Here is an 18,766-nt window from a genome sequence, read left to right as displayed (position 1 = left end):
ATGAATAAATGTAAATGTAACGTAATGGCACATCTTCAGTTTGCAAGAAGAGCGGTCCACCATGTCTCTCGGGGAAGGACACGTCACACCCAGGGAGAGAGACCAGTTGGAGGACATGCATTATTGAGTATCTCCAAAATGGAAAAGTTCACAGTAGCTCCCCAGGACCATTACCAGGGGAGTGTGGTCACGCTCAAGCGCTGAAAAGCTGAGCAGAGCAGACATCGAAACGGGGACTAGCGTCCCATGTCGTCTTCCATCGGTGCTGAAGAACAAGGGAGTCTGGCACGAACGGCAAAAGGCCATTCCTTAGTGCAGGAAAATATCATGAAAGGAACACAAGGTGGCACTGCCATGTTACAGAGCCCATCTCTCAGTAAGGGTTGGCTGGAAAAACACACAAAGACACTTTTTTAAACTGGCTAGTTAGCTCAGTTGGTTGGAGCAGGGTGCTGATGATGCCAACAAAACTGCCAGTGTCACTTTTAGTTTTGGTGGCAACATGTGGCGTAGTGGTTAAAGCTTCCACACTCCAATCAAAGAACCTGATTCAAAAGCCACCTCCTGCTGCATGACCCTTATGAAAAGCTCCAATTATATCAGTAAATGTAATGGAAATACTGATTGTCATGTTGATTAACCCAGAAAGCGATTCATATCTGAAACAGAGACGCACGGTTAAAGCTGCTCCTTAATACTACAGTTCCGCAAAGCTTTCTGAAGTGATGGGACCCCTTCCACAGAGTAATTTATGTAGTTGGAAATGCTTGATTTCAAATAATTTCCTTTTTACTTGCTTAAAATATAAAAACATACTTAAAAAAAAAAAAAAAAAAAATCAGTTTCAGCCTATTCTTGTTCACAAACAACATGAGCGAGATGACAGAGCTGCTTGCTACTGACCCCAAAGGGAAGCGGTTCACAGGTATAGAGGGCGCTGTGGGTCTCACCTGCGGAAGGTGGGTGAAGCGATGTCAGGGTACTTGGACCCAGGCTGCCTTAACACAGATTGGCCTGCGGACGTGGGACTGGACTTAGGGGACAGGCCAGGTGCCTCCGAGTCCGATACGGCCACCTTCTCTTTGTCCGTCTGGTTGACGGTGACGGGGCTGGAGCGACCCGAACCCACCGTCCCACCATCCCGGCGCTTGGCCCCTGCAGTACCCCCGCTGGCATTGGAGTCTGCGCTGCTGGAGCTGGAACGTTGGCTGGAGCGGCTGGAGGACTTTGCAGGGCGAGGCAGCGAGCGGTACTGCAGAGGGGCTCGAGGGCTGCCACATCCCAGCAATGCGCCATCGTCCTGGGGCTGAGAGTCATCCAGGCTGGTTTTGCGACCTCCAGTTGCCGCCCCGCTGCTGCTCTTGCCAGCTGCCGAGGATTTGGGTGCCTTGCCTAGAGTGGCCGAGCCACCAGCCAGCGTAGCTCCACTGGCCGTGACCAGCTGTCCCGGAGCTCCTGGAATCTTCTTAAAACCGAAGGAGCTAGTGGGCGGAGCCCGGGTGATGCCCGATGGAGGCTTCTTGCCCTCATCTCCACTGCTCTTCCCTGCATCGGAAGGTGAGCGCTGAATACCTGAGCTCTTCGAAGGGGCCTTGCCCCTCTCTGAGACCTTAGCATCATCCGTCTTACCTGGAAAATAGAAGCGGCTCAATCAGCCCACAGACAGACGCGCAACCCACCATAACCCACTTACATAACCAGCCGTTGGACACAGCTGATGAATGATTTATTGTTAAGCTGCGAAAAATCGGACTTCTCCCTCATCGGCTGGCATTACAGCCAATGTGGCAAAAATATTTCTCCCAAGCGCCACTGCCGTGATAAATTATTAAGCAAGATAATTTTGAGGGGAAACAAAGTGCTCTTAGTTGTAGATATATGCAAACTCGTTTGCCCCCAACGCACTGAATTTTCCGTAAAAATAACAGGCAAGTTCCTCCTGAAATAGGACCATATAATGGAAAGAAAAAGTGCTGCAAGTTACATATTTTTGGACGGGATTCCCTCGAAGGGTAACTGTTACTCTGGTCTAACAGGTACGGCAGAAAGGACATTCCACAGGTTCCAGCAGGACGAGGCTCCCGTACCAGGGGTCTTGAGCGCCCCTGTGGCTCCTTTTGTCCTAGAGGGTGCGATGCCCATCTGAGCAGTCATGCCTCGCCTCCAGGAGCCTGACTGGGACAGAGGTAGGCTGGTCTTCTGCCCTGCCCTGTCAGGGTCCTCACAGTGCCCCAGCGAGGATGAAGGAGGAGGGGGCTTCCACTTTGCTTCCATGGTGCCGGTCAGCTCCTCGTCCGTCTTCTTCAGCTCCTCTCCAGCAGTCCACTGGGGAGCACCGTCATGGCCTGGGGCAGCGCACTTATGGGTGCCCGTCTGTGGTTGCGGAACAGAAAACAGAAGGCTATAATAGGACAGATTTTGCTTTTAAATTTGTCTTGTGCTTTTCTCCAAAGCAACTAGATTTACACAGGGTAATATAAATCAGGGTAGTTACTCTATCAGTTCAGGGTAAGTACCTTGACCGAGGGTACTACAGCAGAAGGTAGGATTCAAAACGGGGTCCCCAGAGCGTAAACGCAGTCGCTCGAACCGCTAGGCCTGCTGCAGGAAAACTGCCCACAAAGTTTAAACTCGTCCTTCTTCAACTGCCTTCTTTCCAGCACTTTCCTTTCCAAATGCAGCATTTAAATACCCAGCTGGAGGAGCCGCAAACTGTGAATTTAATTCATCGCCCGGAAAAATTAACAAATTTGACAGAACAGCAGCTCCCCAACGTCACCAAGCTGTTCAGCAATACAAGGAGCACAAGCTTCGGTCCAAGGACTGTTGGCTGCCCGACTGGCTTCGCACATGTCAGTGAAATAAAAAGCTTACCTTGGGTCTTTGCGATACAGACAATCGACTTGGGAATTTAAGGATATGAACTTTTTTTTTTTTTTTTTTAAAAACTTTTCTGCACTTCGGCTTTGAAAAACGTCTTTGTTCAGGAGCCAACATTTGCATTCTCATGTCCAGTCATTCATTGGCAGTAAAGAGTAAGAACATGAGCTCGGATATTTGAACTCACTGCCATGGCGTTTACACCTTGTCTGCTGCTCCAGAGTTAGTGATCAACAACAAGATGACAAGCGTTACACGTTTTTGCGATAAATCAGTATTAAACAAACAGTATCAAACAGGAATTTCTGGAGACCTGAGTAAAACAAACCCCGAAAAACCAAAAATCAAACTGGAAGCAGCCAGATGCTGACAAATGCTGCACATCTTGTTTGAAATTAATGAAAGAAAACAAAAATCCTGCAATGGACTGGCATGCTGTCCACAGTGTACCCTGCCTCACGTCTTATGCTTCCAGCACAGGCTGCGGAACACAGCGACCCTGGATTATTTCACTTCTACTGATTGTGACGTAGTGGTTGGATTTAGAGTTACAGACAGACTTTTACAGTGAAGTTAGAGAAGAAAGACAAGTTGCCATCTATACGTTGCCAGTATTGCATGGATACAAGGGGTTTGGGATGTTCAGAAGATTGACCTTTCTGAAGACATTTAGCATGTTCCTGTTGCAATTCAAGCATTAATATGACAGCAACGCATGTTCCGCCATTCTTTTATTACTCTTATAGGTAGCAGATGTTTTATTTGAAGCAGTTCATTTTCACAGCTAAGTACTGAGGCAACTGAACATCAGCACTTCTATAAAATCTATAATATATCGAGTTACCACCAGACTTCCGGTCCCAATTATGTTCATAAGTCGAAGACCGCGTGTACATTATTCTTCCCGTCCCTGCTCATTTTCATTTCCTCGAGCAATAAAGAATCTAAAAACCAGTTAAGTCCTAGAACAGGGAAGGAAATCGGAAATAAGCGATAACGCATGTACAGAAAACACGCAAACGCCGAGCTGTGGGTGGTACCTGAGAGCTTTTGCTCCTGCGCTGTGCGACGCCGATGTCGGAATAGGATGGGGTGTTCAGATCATCCGTGCTGATGTTGTCCAGGGTGTCACTGAGCCCGCTGCTGACGGAGCTGCTGTCATCCCAGCTGCCGGAGGAGAGAGGATGGAGAATGAAAGGAAGGAATGGAGGAGTGAGAGAGAAAAACACACAGAGAGAGAGAGAGAGAGAGGGAGGGAGGGAGGTAGTGGGGAAATCAGTGTTACATCTGCAGAGGAACCTCCCCGTACCTCGCCTGGATCCCCAGGGCCCGTCTCTCCACCACACAGCCCCACGGCACATCTGTTCGCACACGAACGGGGGCCCGTCGGCCCAGTGCTGGCTCACCCGCCCGTCGTTCCCTGCCATCATGAGCGCGGAAGGACAACGGCTGCCCGTGCTCCTGTGCTCTTTGCCCCGAGAGCTCCCTCCTCATCCTCGTTCAGCCCCCCATCATTCTCTCACATGCAATTTGTCATCACCCATTCGCTCGATTAGCACACAGAGCCCATGTGTCCCGTTTCAATCCTCATTAGGCTACAACTGACTTCCGGGTGGTTCCGCTCCAACAACCCAGCACGTCACACGCAGGAACAGCTTCTCAACACTTTAATTTTACTGTGGGATAAAGATTAAACCGGCCAGTCCATGAAAAAAACGAGGAAAAAAAATGTTTATAATGTGCTTTGACCTCAAGGCTGCTGAAGACTCGGTTGAAAAAAAAAAAAAAAAAAAGAAAAAAAAACGCTAATGCGGGAGGCTTCGTTTTCCATCCCACCCTGCTGAGTTTAATTACTGAGACTACGGGTGCCTGCTTTCTCTTATGGCTTCTTGAGTGCATAATTCACCACACCTTGCTCACGTGCAGCCAACGCATGCGCCTAGCACGCTGGCTCACAAACATGCACACATGCACCCACGCACTTTTAAACACGTAAAACGCAGGAAGCAGCACGAACTAAAAAAAAAGAAATTAAATAAGCACACATGCATAGTAACCCCACACAGAAGCTTCTGGTTGCCATGTTGGTGCCCCCTGGTCACCCCAAGGGTGAACACACACACTGTACCTCCGTACATTTGCTCACCCTTAATTAGCATCTGGGGGGTTTCTTGCCCCCCCCGACACCCACCACCAGAAACATCTCCCAGGGTGTCTTACAGCAAACGGTTGCCCTGGCCCGCTGCGGATTGGCTGAAGAGCACCAACCGTGTCGATAATGAGCGCCCCAGGATCTGGCCCCGTAGCCTAGGCTCTCTGGGGGATCCATGTTTCCCGTGCACCCGAACCCTCACGGGCATGTTCCTACTCAGATCTGGCCCTCATCACCATTTCCTTCCTGATAACCCCCCCCCCCCCCCTGGGGAGCACAGGGAGCTCAACCCTGCGCTTGTTGGAGTGAGGATAGTGAACATTAACGGGCACTCTTCTTACAGCAGTGTGTATGTTAATTAGCTGCGGTGCAGTCTCACGCACAGAGCTCCTGGTCTTGGCTGGGTTCCTCTCCATTTCCCCAACGTACACCAAATACATTCTGTAGAACTTTATTACCATTTACAGTACGCGCCTAACAAAAAAATAGCTGATGTAAAATAACAGTAATAAAGCCGTTTTCGTCAATAACAGCTGTACAAGGCAACCGTCTGCACCTAATCTCCAGGGTTCGCTCGTCGTGGAGTCTGATTGGGTGGGCACAGGGAGAGGGCATCTAGACCCTATCCCAGGTGTAAGCCCTCCAGTAGGCTTTAATACAAAGGATCAGAGCACTGGGATATGAATTAAACAACCTTTCAAAGACGACTCATGGAAACACTCCAGCATTGCCCAGAAGAACAAACACACAGGGTCCTCAGTTGAAAAATGCAACTGTTTGTTAGCTTATTAGTAGACACATGCCTCTATTTAGTCGCAGGTAGTTAAAAACACACACACATTTTCTGAACCGCTTGTCCCATACAGGGTCGCGGGGAACCGGAGCCTAACCCGGCAACTCAGGGCGTAAGGCCGGAGGGGGAGGGGACACACCCAGGACGGGACGCCAGTCCATCACAAGGCACCCCAAGCAGGACTCGAACCCCAGACCCGTCAGAGAGCAGGACCTGGCCAAGCCCACCACGCCACCACGTCCCCTCAGACAGCAACAGCAAAATCTGCTAGAAGTGTTTCCACAAAATGTTTTGTGTTAGTGTGGCAGTAAATGCTGAACAGACTAACTTTGCATCAGTCTGCGAAAATTTGTTGCCAACTGATTACTTCTAGTATAGTGGGCCCTTACATTTGCATATATTAATTTATCAGACACATTTCTCCAAAGTGAATAACAGTATTGAGCTGCTGACAATTATTTATCCATTTATGCAGTTAGGTAAATTGTACTGTAAAAATTCAGGGCAAGTACTTTGATCAAAGGTATTACAGCAAGAGGTGGGATTCAAACTTGGGTTCTTGGAGCGTACAGTGACAGCTGGAACCACTATGCCAAGTGCTGCACCTACTTTGCCAGTGATGGAAGAAAGCCTGAACAGCCCTGAACCATATTTGATTTTGCCTTTGCATGTAAACCCAGCACTTGGGAGGAGGAACCCATAGAAACCTTCCGCTACACACAAGCCGCGTACAACAGACAACGGGGTCGGGAAGAAATGCATGGCTGGATTGAAGCCCAATCGTCTCTCAGGCCAGCGGACAGGTTTCCCATTTGCACATCTATAATTCATGTAGGACGAGAACAAAAGCTAAAGAGTAAAAAAGGAAACTGCAATTTCTTCCGCCTACCTGACAACTCAGCAGCGAGGCCCTATAAATTAAAATTCAACTGCGTGCAGCGTGTGCAAGAATACACACTCCTCTCCATACCACACCATTCACATACGTAACGCCTTTCTGTGGTATAAAATCTACCACTTGAAGCTTTGCAGATCAGAGTATCGGCCTACCGACGTACCCGTTAGAGTTCTGAGAATTTGACTTTGCCAGGAGACTGTTTTAATACCCCACCTCAGCTTACAAAACAGTTCTTTGCTTTTACAAGGGTCAAATTTGGATTTCAAGCACCTCATGATAACTGAGGGGTGTAAGAAGTGTATATTTATTCATACAGACACTTTTCTCCAAAACAACACAGAATTAACTAATATTCAGCCAACAGCTTTGTTAGATGCACTATACATACTGTATCTGTCTGCAATAATTCCCCATTTATAAGGAAGAGCAATTTAGCATCACCAGTGCACACAAAACATGTCTTTGGGAGGAAACCCACGCAAACAGAGAAAAGCACACAGTCTGAGCAGGAATCAAACTCAAGTCCAATTGCACAGCACAGGCACTGAGACCCCATGTGAAGTTTCACTGATTTTTCTCTTTAGTTTTTGGCCTTTTTTAAAATGATGAAAAATAGAAAATGATATCCTCTCTTCTGTAAGGAGATCGGGGGCGCAGTGGTGCAGCGGGGCAGCGGGTTTGGTCTATGCCTGCTCTCTAGCGGGTCTGGGGTTCGAGTCCCGCTTTGGGGTGCCTTGCAATGGACTGGAGTCCTGTGCTGGGTGTGTCCCCTCCAGCCTTGCGCCCTGTGTTGCCGGGTTAGGCTCCAGCTTACTGCGACCCCACTTGGGACAAGCAGTTTCAGACAATGTATGTGTGTTGTAAAAAGTTGAAAAAGCACTTGAGGTCAATTATCATATGTATGTATGTCATTTCAGAGCACTTGCACATGTGTGGTACTTGGTACCCATGAAAGAGCTGAACAAGCACAGGCGGCGAACAATAGAGTATTATACAGTAACTACTGAAAGGAAACTACCTCATTATGTAGCGTTACACTTAACTATCAACTATGTGTCCATTTCATCATAATCTGGAGAAGTTTCATCTTAAGATGGTGTGAATTTTGGGGTGCAGCATTGCATTAAAAAAATTTTGAGAATTCACCTTTACAAAGCGCTTTTCAGGAACCCAGTCCCTTTCAAGGTGTGGCAAGACTAATAGAGAAGATGGAGAGCATGTGAAACTTGCACATTCCCCTCATCATATGCAACTGTTACTAACGTTTTAGTGTTCCGTCAAAAAACAACAGTCTCCTCCGTATGCGACAAAGCTGATTCCAGTTCCGTTTTTCTTTCGATGGATCCCTTTATTTCTGCACCGCCCTGAGCCGCTCTGGCGCTACCGTACAATCAACGCCCGCTGGCAGCATCAGCTGAAAGCTCAGAGACACCGTAAGTCCGTCTACAGAATGGACAGTGAGTTCATTCCATCTCCTGCACTAACTACACCTTGAAGCTGCAGAGATGAGAAAAGTTCACATCGTGATCCAATTTCCAAATTTAGCACATCTATTAGGAATGGTTCATCCATCTTTTTTTGCCATTCCATTTAGCAACTCTGTATTGTCAAAGCGAGCAAAAGCACCTCGTTCCCGAGTGAGGTACGGGAGGTAAATCATACGACGACCTAATATACAAAGACATAATTCCAAAAGTGAACCTATTCCCCTGCAGCACCTCCCCTATACAAGGGAGATGTTGTACTACACATGTAAATGAGTCACTTCTAGTCACGTAGACAAGTTTGCAATAAACGAACAGGTTCCAAATCACTGCTTTTCACTGCGTCATTTTAACATTTTTCCTGGTGGCCTTTCAAGCACCACACTGGTAGTGGTCTGTGCACAATGTACTACACTAAGAATTCACTGTAAGATTCAAAATTCATAAACAATTTCAACACAAAGACCAAGGGGACAATGTACTCAGTGTGTTCAGAGGGGAGAAGGTTAGATATAAAAACACTTCCACTGAGGTACACTTTGATCTGCGCAGCTTCCACTGAGTTTCTGTAAATCAATAATCTTAAAAGTCTCCTAGCTTCCTATGCGTTTTACAGTCTCCCACACTTCAGTGTTTTCTTTTCTTTTTTTTTTTAATTCCTTTTATTCTCAGTCCTTTTGACGTCAAAGCTTACAAAGTGAATGAGGGTCACTTGCGTCTCCATGTACCGTGGTAAGCACACTGGAAACCGACCAAACCCCAGAGAGTTGCAGTAGACCAAGCCTTGAAACCTGGCTGTAGAAGGTCTGTTCTGAAAAATATTAACTTTGACACATTCTTGCAGATCCAGTTTAAAAGAGAGAGAAAGAGGGGAGAAAAAAAAAAAAAAAAAAAAAAGACAGAGCTCAAGCTGTGCGGTGCTGTTTATTTCGGTCTCATGTTAAGTATTGCATCAGAACTGAATTTCAAGCTCTGCAAAGAAAGACATCTGAACACCACTCAGCTGCAACCAATATCACATTCCCTACAGAATGTCAAATGATGTGGGCAGAAGGTGGCGTAGTGGTTAATGCCCTCATCTTTCAATCAAAAGTTTCAATCCTACGTCTTGCTGTAGCACCTTGGATCAGGGTATTTAGCCTGAACTGATACAGTAAAAATTACCCAGCTACATAAATGGGTAAATCATTTTAAGTGCTTCAAGAATATAAGTCACTCTAGAGAAATCATCACTTAAATGAATAATGTAATGCATTTTTTTTTTTTTTTTTTTTTTTTTTTTTAAACTTTGTTGGCTTAGAATTAGGAAAATTGCTTTAATGTAAGGTCCCCTACAGCTGATAATATGCTCTACACATCCATTCTTAATCAGTGACTTTTAAAGTGATTACAACGGTGTAAGACTGTATATGACTGAAAAGGAGAACTTTCTGGAAAATGATAAGCTTTTTCAATCATTATTCAAGAGTGAGTCACTGCTCAGTCTCCAGACTGCAACACGTCTGATGAGACCTCCTGCCCGGTGGTCCTTCTGTACTTACATTCCCTATGAAATCATTCGCACTCTTTTACCAGCCAAATAACAGGGTACTTCTTTTTCTGCCGCTTGCATTAGTCATGGTAACACAGACGCCTTTAAATGTCCATTTAGTTAATTACTCATCAAATTAAATGGAGGGAATATACAATGTCCGACATCCTGCAGCGGCAACTGTTCTCTGTAATCCTCCACATATGACAGCTGATCTGCTGCCCTCTATGTATTATGGAGACTTTTACTGCACGGAGTCTGACAAAGCAAGGTGGGGTCCATCATCCACGGTAAAACTGCAGCAGTTCTACATATTCAGCACTCTAATTACTGTTTCACATCGTTTTTTCTGGATGAAAATGAAACTGTAAACAAATTTTATACAGATATAAGCCATTATGCTTTGCTATCAATAATACTAAATATGGATGTCATTTGATGCCTATCGTATCTTAAATACTGTAACAAGTACCAACAAGGAATCAGCTATATAAAATAAAAAACGACCATATGTTAAACCCCCTAGTTAGAGAAAATGGTATGTAAAACACTGATTTTCACTGCAACGATCCTTTTATTAATTTAACAATACTATATTTACATACACAATTTCACATGAGATGTATCGTGAAATATCAGAACCCAAAATTTAAATGTGGTCTTAAATTTCACAACATGGGCAATAACTAAAATTAATCCACAGCATTTATAAGAGTATTTATCAATTTACGATATTATGATGAAAAATTAGGGGGTGCGGTGGCGCAGTGGGTTGGACCGCAGTCCTGCTCTCCGGTGGGTCTGGGGTTCAAGTCCCACTTGGGGTGCCTTGTGGCGGACTGGCGTCCCGTCCTGGGTGTGTCCCCTTCCCCCTCCGGCCTTACGCCTTGAGTTGCCGGGTAGGCTCCGGTTCCCCGTGACCCCGTAAGGGACAAGCAGTTCTGAAAATGTGTGTGTGTGTGTGTGTGTGTGTGTGTGTGTGTGTGATGAAAAATTATTCAATCAATTTTTTTAAAATGTCAATCAGCTAAAAACCACCACATCAGTTCTCATATCTCCTTCACACCGAACAGTGGATACTGGCAGCTTACAAAAATAAAAAAAAAATATATATATAAAAAAAATGTGATGTTATCTTGAAACATCACCGCATACAATGTACAGCAGCATATGGATAGTCAGCGTGAAACCTCCCGTTCGCAGTGTGTCCCTCCCTGCGATAATAAACTGCACACTGATAATAAGCTGTGTGTTTGCTTAATTAATTTTAGAAGTGATGTCAACAGGCTGAGGAGAGGTGTCGTGAGGTCACTGCACCACTGCCAGATGCTTGAAGGCCTTTTGGTGCTGTTATATAGCGAGGCTGTCCAGCGGGACGCCACTCAGCAGCTCCGACAGCAGGCCCATGTCGGCTAAATATTTCATCAGGGCAATTCTCTTGACACCAGGCGCCGACTGGATTGCCAGTCACGGAACTGACGGCCCATAAGGCCCTGCGTAGCGTGGCAGGCTATTTATGGCAGAACCTTGAATCGCCCACTGGCCCTGACATGGAACATCGTTCAGATGGAAATGCATTAAAAGTCTGACAGCAATCCGCTGGACACCATAGGTTTAGCCATCAGCATGAGGTCTTTCACCTGTTAATGACGGCAAGACTGCAGAAGACTATCATTCATAACTCACTGGATTCCCTTAGCCCCATAATTCAAGAAACATTTTCATTTGATGCAAAGCAACGTGCGACACGGAGCGAACGAAAGCGCATTTTCCACCAGAAGAGCTATAGGTGCAGACACAAAACTGTCAAAGCACAGTTAGTTCCCCCAATACCACCGTTTTTACCAGTGCGCATCTACAGAAATATCTGCCCATAGAACCGAGTCTGATAAGATATATAAAGGAGATCATAACAGATTGTGCGATGCAAGTTTGTGAATCTGTTGGGACACCTGGAGAAGAATTGCCTGAAAGATGAGTCGTCCAGATGTTTCTGGAATGCTAGTTTCAGTTTGATCTTAGAACCTAAAGCGTACTTTCATGTATTGCTTTATGTTCTCCTTCTTATTATCATCATTGTTATTATTATTAAGATGAAGCTTTACAGGGATAGGTTATAGAAACCAAAACAATGTTTACAAGGGTGCGAGATCAACAAATTGTCAGTCTAAAGATGAAAGTGTTTCAGCCAAACACAGTTTGATCGTTAATGTATAAATAACTCCATTGAACACCCTATTGCTCATAGCGGTAAAGCACCGGCAATCAAAATAAAGGCTACACACTTTTCACCCATACCCCTCGAAGGGCTTTTTTTTTTTTTTTTTTTTTTTTTTTTTAGAAGTATGGTTTTTGCTTATAATTTAGATGATTTAGCTGACTTACAGTGCTAACCTGCTTACAATGATTCATCCATTTACTCATAAGGGGAATTTTACTGTATTGATTCAGGGTAAGTACCTTGATCAAGGGCACTACAGCAAGAGGTGAGATTTGAACCTGGGTTCAAAAGGTAGCAGCTCTTAACCACTATGGCACCTGCTGTCCCACGATCTTTTCAAGAAGATCCACTTTCCTGAGTGAAATCTGCTCCTCCACCATCAACATGCAACATCTGCAACAAGTCTGAAGACAAAATGCACCGAAGCCCTCAGTTTTACATGACATGATCCTTCCTAATGCTGTTGAAGCCCATTGGCCCTGCAACTGCTATACACATATAAACAATTCCGGGCTCAGCTACAGGACCTCTTATTCCTTCAGTAGAACAGCTCATCTGGACTAACTAGCCTACTGCAAACAAAGCAAAGCGATCTTGAAACAAACAGATCAACAGAATTAAGGAAACACACATCATCATCTGAAGCCGCTTGTTCCATGCGGGGTCGTGGGTAGCCGGAGCCTAACCCGGCAACACAGGGCGTAAGGCTGGAGGGGACACACCCAGGATGGGACACCAGTCTGTCACAAGGCACCCCAAGTGGGATTTGAACCCCAGACCCATCGGAGACCTGGTAAAACCCACTGCGCCACCGCGCCCCCCTCGAACGAAGGAAACCTAAGGAATAATCACATCTGAATACGATAGCGTACACTGCCACAGAGGGATCTCAACTCACCCCCCGGGAGCTGATCTTTCTGCTGTCTGGGAGCTCCACTGCAGGTGGTGTGAGGAAGATGAGCCAACCTGCTCAACGTGTGGAAGCGGCTCCTTAGCACGCCCTTCACCGACCCCTTCTGTTCACAGGGTGGACCATGACCTTCGAGGACCACCACTTCCCAGCAAATGAGAAACCACAGGTCAAGCGATAAAGCCTGGCGCTCGGCAGGTATTCTTCTGCAAGACCGAGCACCAGGAGAGGATGTGGTCTCCTCTGCAGCAGCGCGCGGAAAGGCGGGCAAGGAGAAGTTGAGGACTGAGCTCATGTTTTATGCGCGAGACACCATGTGATGATGCAAGCGCGCACTTCCGCATGCATCACAAGAGTCACTCAGTAGGATACGGCTAACGGCGATGGTGCTCGGGGGGGTGGGTGGAGCCAAAGTAATCACCGACTTCTTGTAAAGTTCATTTTTATCCCACTGGCACTATGAGGTTTGATGAAAAAACTTCAGATCTGTGAAAGTCAAACAGAACTCGACAGCCCCGCTGGCCCATCCAAGTGCAAGAAACAACGCTTGTGTTTCATGGAAGACACTGCAGATCAAGCAGCGCAGAGGGTAAGGAAATTGGTTTTTACTTCATGGTGGGAGAAGTACAAATATAGAGAGAAGACGGCTACCGTCTGGCACACGTGAGCTAGGAGGCTGATGCACCGGCAGCTATGGAAACTCCTTGAGCCCCTAGGTGCACTGCACACAGAGTGAAAACAGGAAGGGTGATTGCAACCTGATCCACGATTCAGTAAAATGATCTAATAGCAGACCTGGCAAGAGAGGACTCAGACAGCAACAATACATACAGCCAATTCATTTTTATTTCCCTCCTGCAGATAAAGGCGAAAGAAATGCTTCTGAACTGAGTGACAGGCGAGCAGAAGGAGAGCGACCTCCTTCGCAGAGGTCATAAGCCTGTCAGTAATGCCACACCCTGAGAAAAAGCAACGAGGCAGTCGATCATTTAGGCATCCTTGAAGTGATCCTTGTATTTATTTTCCAGTACATACTTAGGGGTATTTACCGTTTTAAAGAAATCCAGCCTGGATCCTAATAAACAGTAATAACGACAAGTTTGTTGCCATGTACTTTCCCTCCACATTGTAATTTATTACTATGGCATTATGATTTACTTTTAATTATTCTTTAATTCACTTTATGATATTCAAATATATTTTTACTTGGTGCCTCCCTTTTCGTTGTCTGCAACTGGAATTTAGGGAATACCAAGCTCCTCTGTTCGGGGGGGACTAGAATGGCCCCAAATAGATCATGGGCAACGGGGGGCATATTAGTGCAGTAGAGAGACTATGGCTTGGCCGTCAGCTGCGATGGGGTAACATCTGCAGTAATAAAGCATCTTGAAGCTTATTTGTGCCCCATTATAGAGACTCCAAAGAGCCTGGAATTTTCAAAATGATCAGTCCTAAGAGCTAATAGTACTAGAGCTGCTGCCTTCCATCTGAAGGATCCAGGTTCAAATTCCACTTTCTGCTGTAGTACCTTGAGCAAGGTACTTACCCTGGACTGATGCAGTATAAATTACTCTGCTGTATAAAAGAGTACAAAAATGTGCATAACACCAAGTTGCTTTGGAGAGACGTCAGCCATATAATGTAAAAAACTCGCTGATCGGGACAGATGCCAGAACTTCAAATGCAATTTGTGAACACCCCGCGCAGTCCCTTAGATATGAGTTGCTCAGTCTGTTCTGTAAAATATAGTTGCACACCGTAAGAGTCCAGGTTTTAATGCTGATCAGACACGTAATCAGCATGCTAAACCCAGACACATTTTCATTCACACAGAAGCAGAAAAACCACAAAAAGGTCTAGTATTCTAAAAATAAAAATTTTAACAACGAAAACAGGAATACCCTGATCCTTCTGGAAGAAACAGAGTGAAAACCACTGCAATCACCAGTGACATTTGTCTCCACTGTATAACCCAATATAATTACTTTTTTTTTTTTATTAAGCATTGATTTCTTAGATGTCAGAAGCAGGCAGATGACCAATTCCCATTTACAGGAGAGTTGTGGCATTTCTGTCTGACCAGAAATATGTACTATCGGAGAGACATTCCCATGGAAACCACATAACCAGTGTGACAGTACTGCCAGCTTAAGTCATTTTGCTTTCAGCCCACCCTCAGAACAATTTGCATGCAGCTGGTTTATGCCAGCAGGGACATGTCTGTCTTCAGTTTTCACACACTTTCCAATGCTCTCCAGGGTGACCAGGTGGTACTCTCCAAGGAAAATGGGCCATCGCTGCCCACAGCCAATTAGATACCCTCCTGCAGAAGTTTACCGGTGCCTCAGTCAGCCTTCAAAAATCGAACGACCTTCCGTCCACAAGTAAATTAGCTCAGCCTAGATGTTATGTGATGCTTCTGCTATTTCTGGGCCCCATTAGGTAGCATCATCATATCCATTATCATATCCCTACTCCTGGACCTGAATCCGGCAAGCACTGGGACGGATTTCAGCATCCCTTCATCCGGATGGGCGGAACGGGCCCCTTCAGGCCGTCCCAAGGAGTGGCTTGTCCTTCCTCACACAGGCACTGGGTTGCCGATTGGGACATACAAGGAGAGGGGTTTTTGGCTGAATATTTATGAAGCCTGATAGCAGATCCAAAACATCCAAGACATCAAGATGCTCACAGACGAGAGGCCATGCTACAGCGACAGAAAAATAACGTTTTTAATCTAAAAAACCCAAACTAGATAAAAAAAAAAAAAAAAAACACAAAGTCTTATTACGAAACAAGGATGAGGACAAGTACATGGTACCCACAAATGAATAATTTGAACCTGAAATTAAATGGGAAAACAGTAAGCGTACATTTTCTCCAAATATGCAAAATTTCAACCTTATCTTTAAAACAGAAATATTTGAAAAAACCAAATCCAGAATGTAAGAACTGCACTGAACACCTTTAAATGCAGGTTTAAAACCCCACCACACACACACTGTCTGAAACCGCTCGTCCCAAGCAGGGTCGCGACGAGTCGGAGCCTAACCCGGCAACAAAGGGCACAGGGCTGGGGAGGAGACACACCCAGGACGGAACGCCAGTCCATCGCAAGGCACCCCAAGCGGGACTCAAACCCCAGACCCACCGGAGAGCAGGACCCGGTCAAACCCGCTGTGCCACCGCACCCACCCCAATCCTACTTATTATGCTATTTTCTCTTTTTACATCAATGTTTTAGTCTAGTGTTATTGAGCAGCGCTGTGCAACAGCAGGTGACTCAAAGCTCCTTGGCTGTGGTGCTCTTGTTTCCTCCCACACTTCAGAGACATGCTTCAGGTAAACCTGTGAGTATAATGTCCACAATATGTAAATGCATGACTGAATGGATTTGTGAGTTGCTTCCCAACAATGATGCATATACCCTGCTTTATATCCTCACAGTGGGTTGACTCAGTTCTTTTTCTGAAGTGATTTTTCAAATGGTGATATTTATTAGAAAATTACTTAGTAAATTAAAATTACTTTACTATAAAACTGCATATATCTTTCATCCTTAATTGGTTTTCAAAGCTGCTCTTAAATCTGCTACATGAAAAGAATAATAGAAATCGCCTTAGGTAGCCCCGTTTTAAGAGAATTCTGTGTTTTATCACAAAGTTTTGTATACATCTTTGCCTAGCACTTCAATCTTTCTACTTTAAATGTCATCACTTTTATGGATAATAAAGAGTAATGCTATTTCTTAGAGATGTTTGCATCTACAATGCAAGAGAAACATGAATACAAAGCCAAACCCAGTGCTGAATGGAAATGTCTGTTTTTTGCAAGGCTTCTCATGTGAGTTGCAAGCTCATTATGAGCATTTTAAGGCATAAATTATATCTGCTTGTAACTCCTGATGGAATCTTCATTACACGCTATATGATGATACATCAACTTTACCTTGTAACAAACCGGTGTTTTCTGATTAACTAACAGACTGCAGGGAACCAACCCTTGCTGTCAACTACTTCTCAGCTTGGCTCCTGAAATCAGACAGCCTACAATACAGTGAGGTCCATCAATAATGACATCACACAACTTCCACTGGCAACTATGCACGCATCATGAGGATTATATTCCATGTGCTGTAATAAAGGCAGTCCTGGATGAGGGGTTACGACCTGGACCGTTGACAGAAAAAAACAACTAAAGCAGGTATGGATTGATAGGGTCACCAAGGGGTCCATACATATAATTTGAAGAAAGGGTCTCAGGCTTGCTGTGGTGTTCATCAGAGCAAAAGAACAAGTGGCACAAAGCAGCAGAGCTGGCTCATACTGCTCAACCCATGAGCATATGGATGTACTGTAAGAAGGAATACTGCCTACTGAGTCCAAAAGCTGCAGTGACTCCAGAAAGCAGCCTTGACCTTCTCAGTGACTGGACTGGCTTCATGTGGGCCCAGCAGACACTCAGAAGGTCAAGTAGACAGCAAGCCCACTACCTCTATACACCCAGATGTCACAGCGGAATTTGCCAGGCATTTCACTCAGATGAGTTGCACCAATTCCAAGCAAGCTACCTTTGTTTGCACTACCTGACGAGACATCGGAATACTACCGGTTGCGATGGAAAAGTACTGGTGCTTTCAGCTAACACATGGAGATGTCTATATGGAATATAAATTCCAAAGTTAAAACAAAGACTTTTGCTACTTAGCTCACTTAAACTGGTATGGCTATGTTAAATGATGAGGGACATGAAGAAAGCAGCAGCATATAAAATTAATTAAGCAAAAAAATCTGGGAAAATGTCAGCAAATAGGAAAGCAGTTTGTCAAAGCTTCCTCCAAACCTCTACATGAAGCTCACATGTTCTAAGCAGCCAGTAGGATCTGTTAGACTCCCACCCCCACTCTCCAATCCCGGGTACAGTAGCTAACGGGGAAGCATTATTAATTCATGGCCCCGGGGCCCAAGAAGCCGAGGCGGCACCTCCGCAGGCTGGCTTGTCCGTGGTGGGCTTCAGCACCGTACTTTGCCGTGCAGTGCTCATCCATTCTGCATGCCCCGTGTATTTATAGACACTGTTTCCATCACCTGTTTTAGCCCCCATTGTCGTACGAAATATGGAAGAAACTAAGTGAGAATGTTGAGCAACATAGGGGGGCTGCATGTGGATATTTGCGGATTTACCGTCGACCAGGAAAAAGTAAATATCGAATGTATAAAAACATAATTCTTTAAAAAACAAAAAATTGTAAATGTGTCAACTTTTGCACCAACACAAAAGACATGTATTGGTTTACTAATTCTCTTAATGCATGGTACCAGTATTTAGGAACCTTGGTAGAGACCATTAATCGATCAAGCACCATTTCGAGCACCTCGGGCTCAAAGAAGAGTTTACCGTCGATATATTGTATTCTCACATGCTAATCCATCGCAATGGCGTTAGGTTGTCAAGGACAGCAGGAGGTAAGAAATGGCACCGCTCCTCTGGCTGGAAGGCAAAACACCACAATTTGACAAATATTAGATCAGCATTTCACCCACGGCTTCTCCCACTATTCTTGTGCCGCGTATTCATAAGAGTTTGCGGGTTAGCTGACACTTATCGAAAGTGACTTCATCTTAATTTTTCATACACCTGGACATTTTACTGCCACGGCACATTAAGAACCTTCAAGTTATACATCTGTGTCATTTACATTTAGGTCTATTTAGCTGATGCTTTTCTCCAAAGCAACTTAGTGTTGTTAGAAATATTTACCCATTTATATGGCAGGGTAACTTTTGTTGGAGCAATTCGGGGTAGGTGTAGGTACCCTGACCAAGGGAAGTGGAGTAGGAAGTGGGATTATTACCCGGGTCTTTCGAGTCCAAAGGTGGTACCTCTAACCACTATGC

At 45.2% G+C, this 18,766-nt stretch overlaps 1 protein-coding gene across 1 annotated transcript in view; it reads right to left on the bottom strand.

Moving 5' to 3' along the window:
• The window catches only part of nav3 (neuron navigator 3), a 156,331-nt gene that overhangs the window by 38,095 nt on the left and 99,470 nt on the right, over positions 1 to 18,766 (bottom strand). Inside the window, exons 13-15 of the mRNA XM_029248669.1 lie at positions 3,921 to 4,047; positions 2,088 to 2,373; positions 951 to 1,629 (exon numbers count right to left, since the gene is read on the bottom strand). Coding sequence (XP_029104502.1) covers positions 951 to 1,629; positions 2,088 to 2,373; positions 3,921 to 4,047 — 1,092 coding nt within the window. The remainder of the gene's footprint in view (positions 1 to 950; positions 1,630 to 2,087; positions 2,374 to 3,920; positions 4,048 to 18,766) is intronic.

This window comes from Scleropages formosus, chromosome 24 (genome assembly GCF_900964775.1).
Source record: "Scleropages formosus chromosome 24, fSclFor1.1, whole genome shotgun sequence".
Taxonomy (NCBI): domain Eukaryota; kingdom Metazoa; phylum Chordata; class Actinopteri; order Osteoglossiformes; family Osteoglossidae; genus Scleropages; species Scleropages formosus.
The sequence above is the reverse complement of the archived record's forward strand: the minus strand, read 5'-3'. Positions and strand labels throughout refer to the sequence as shown.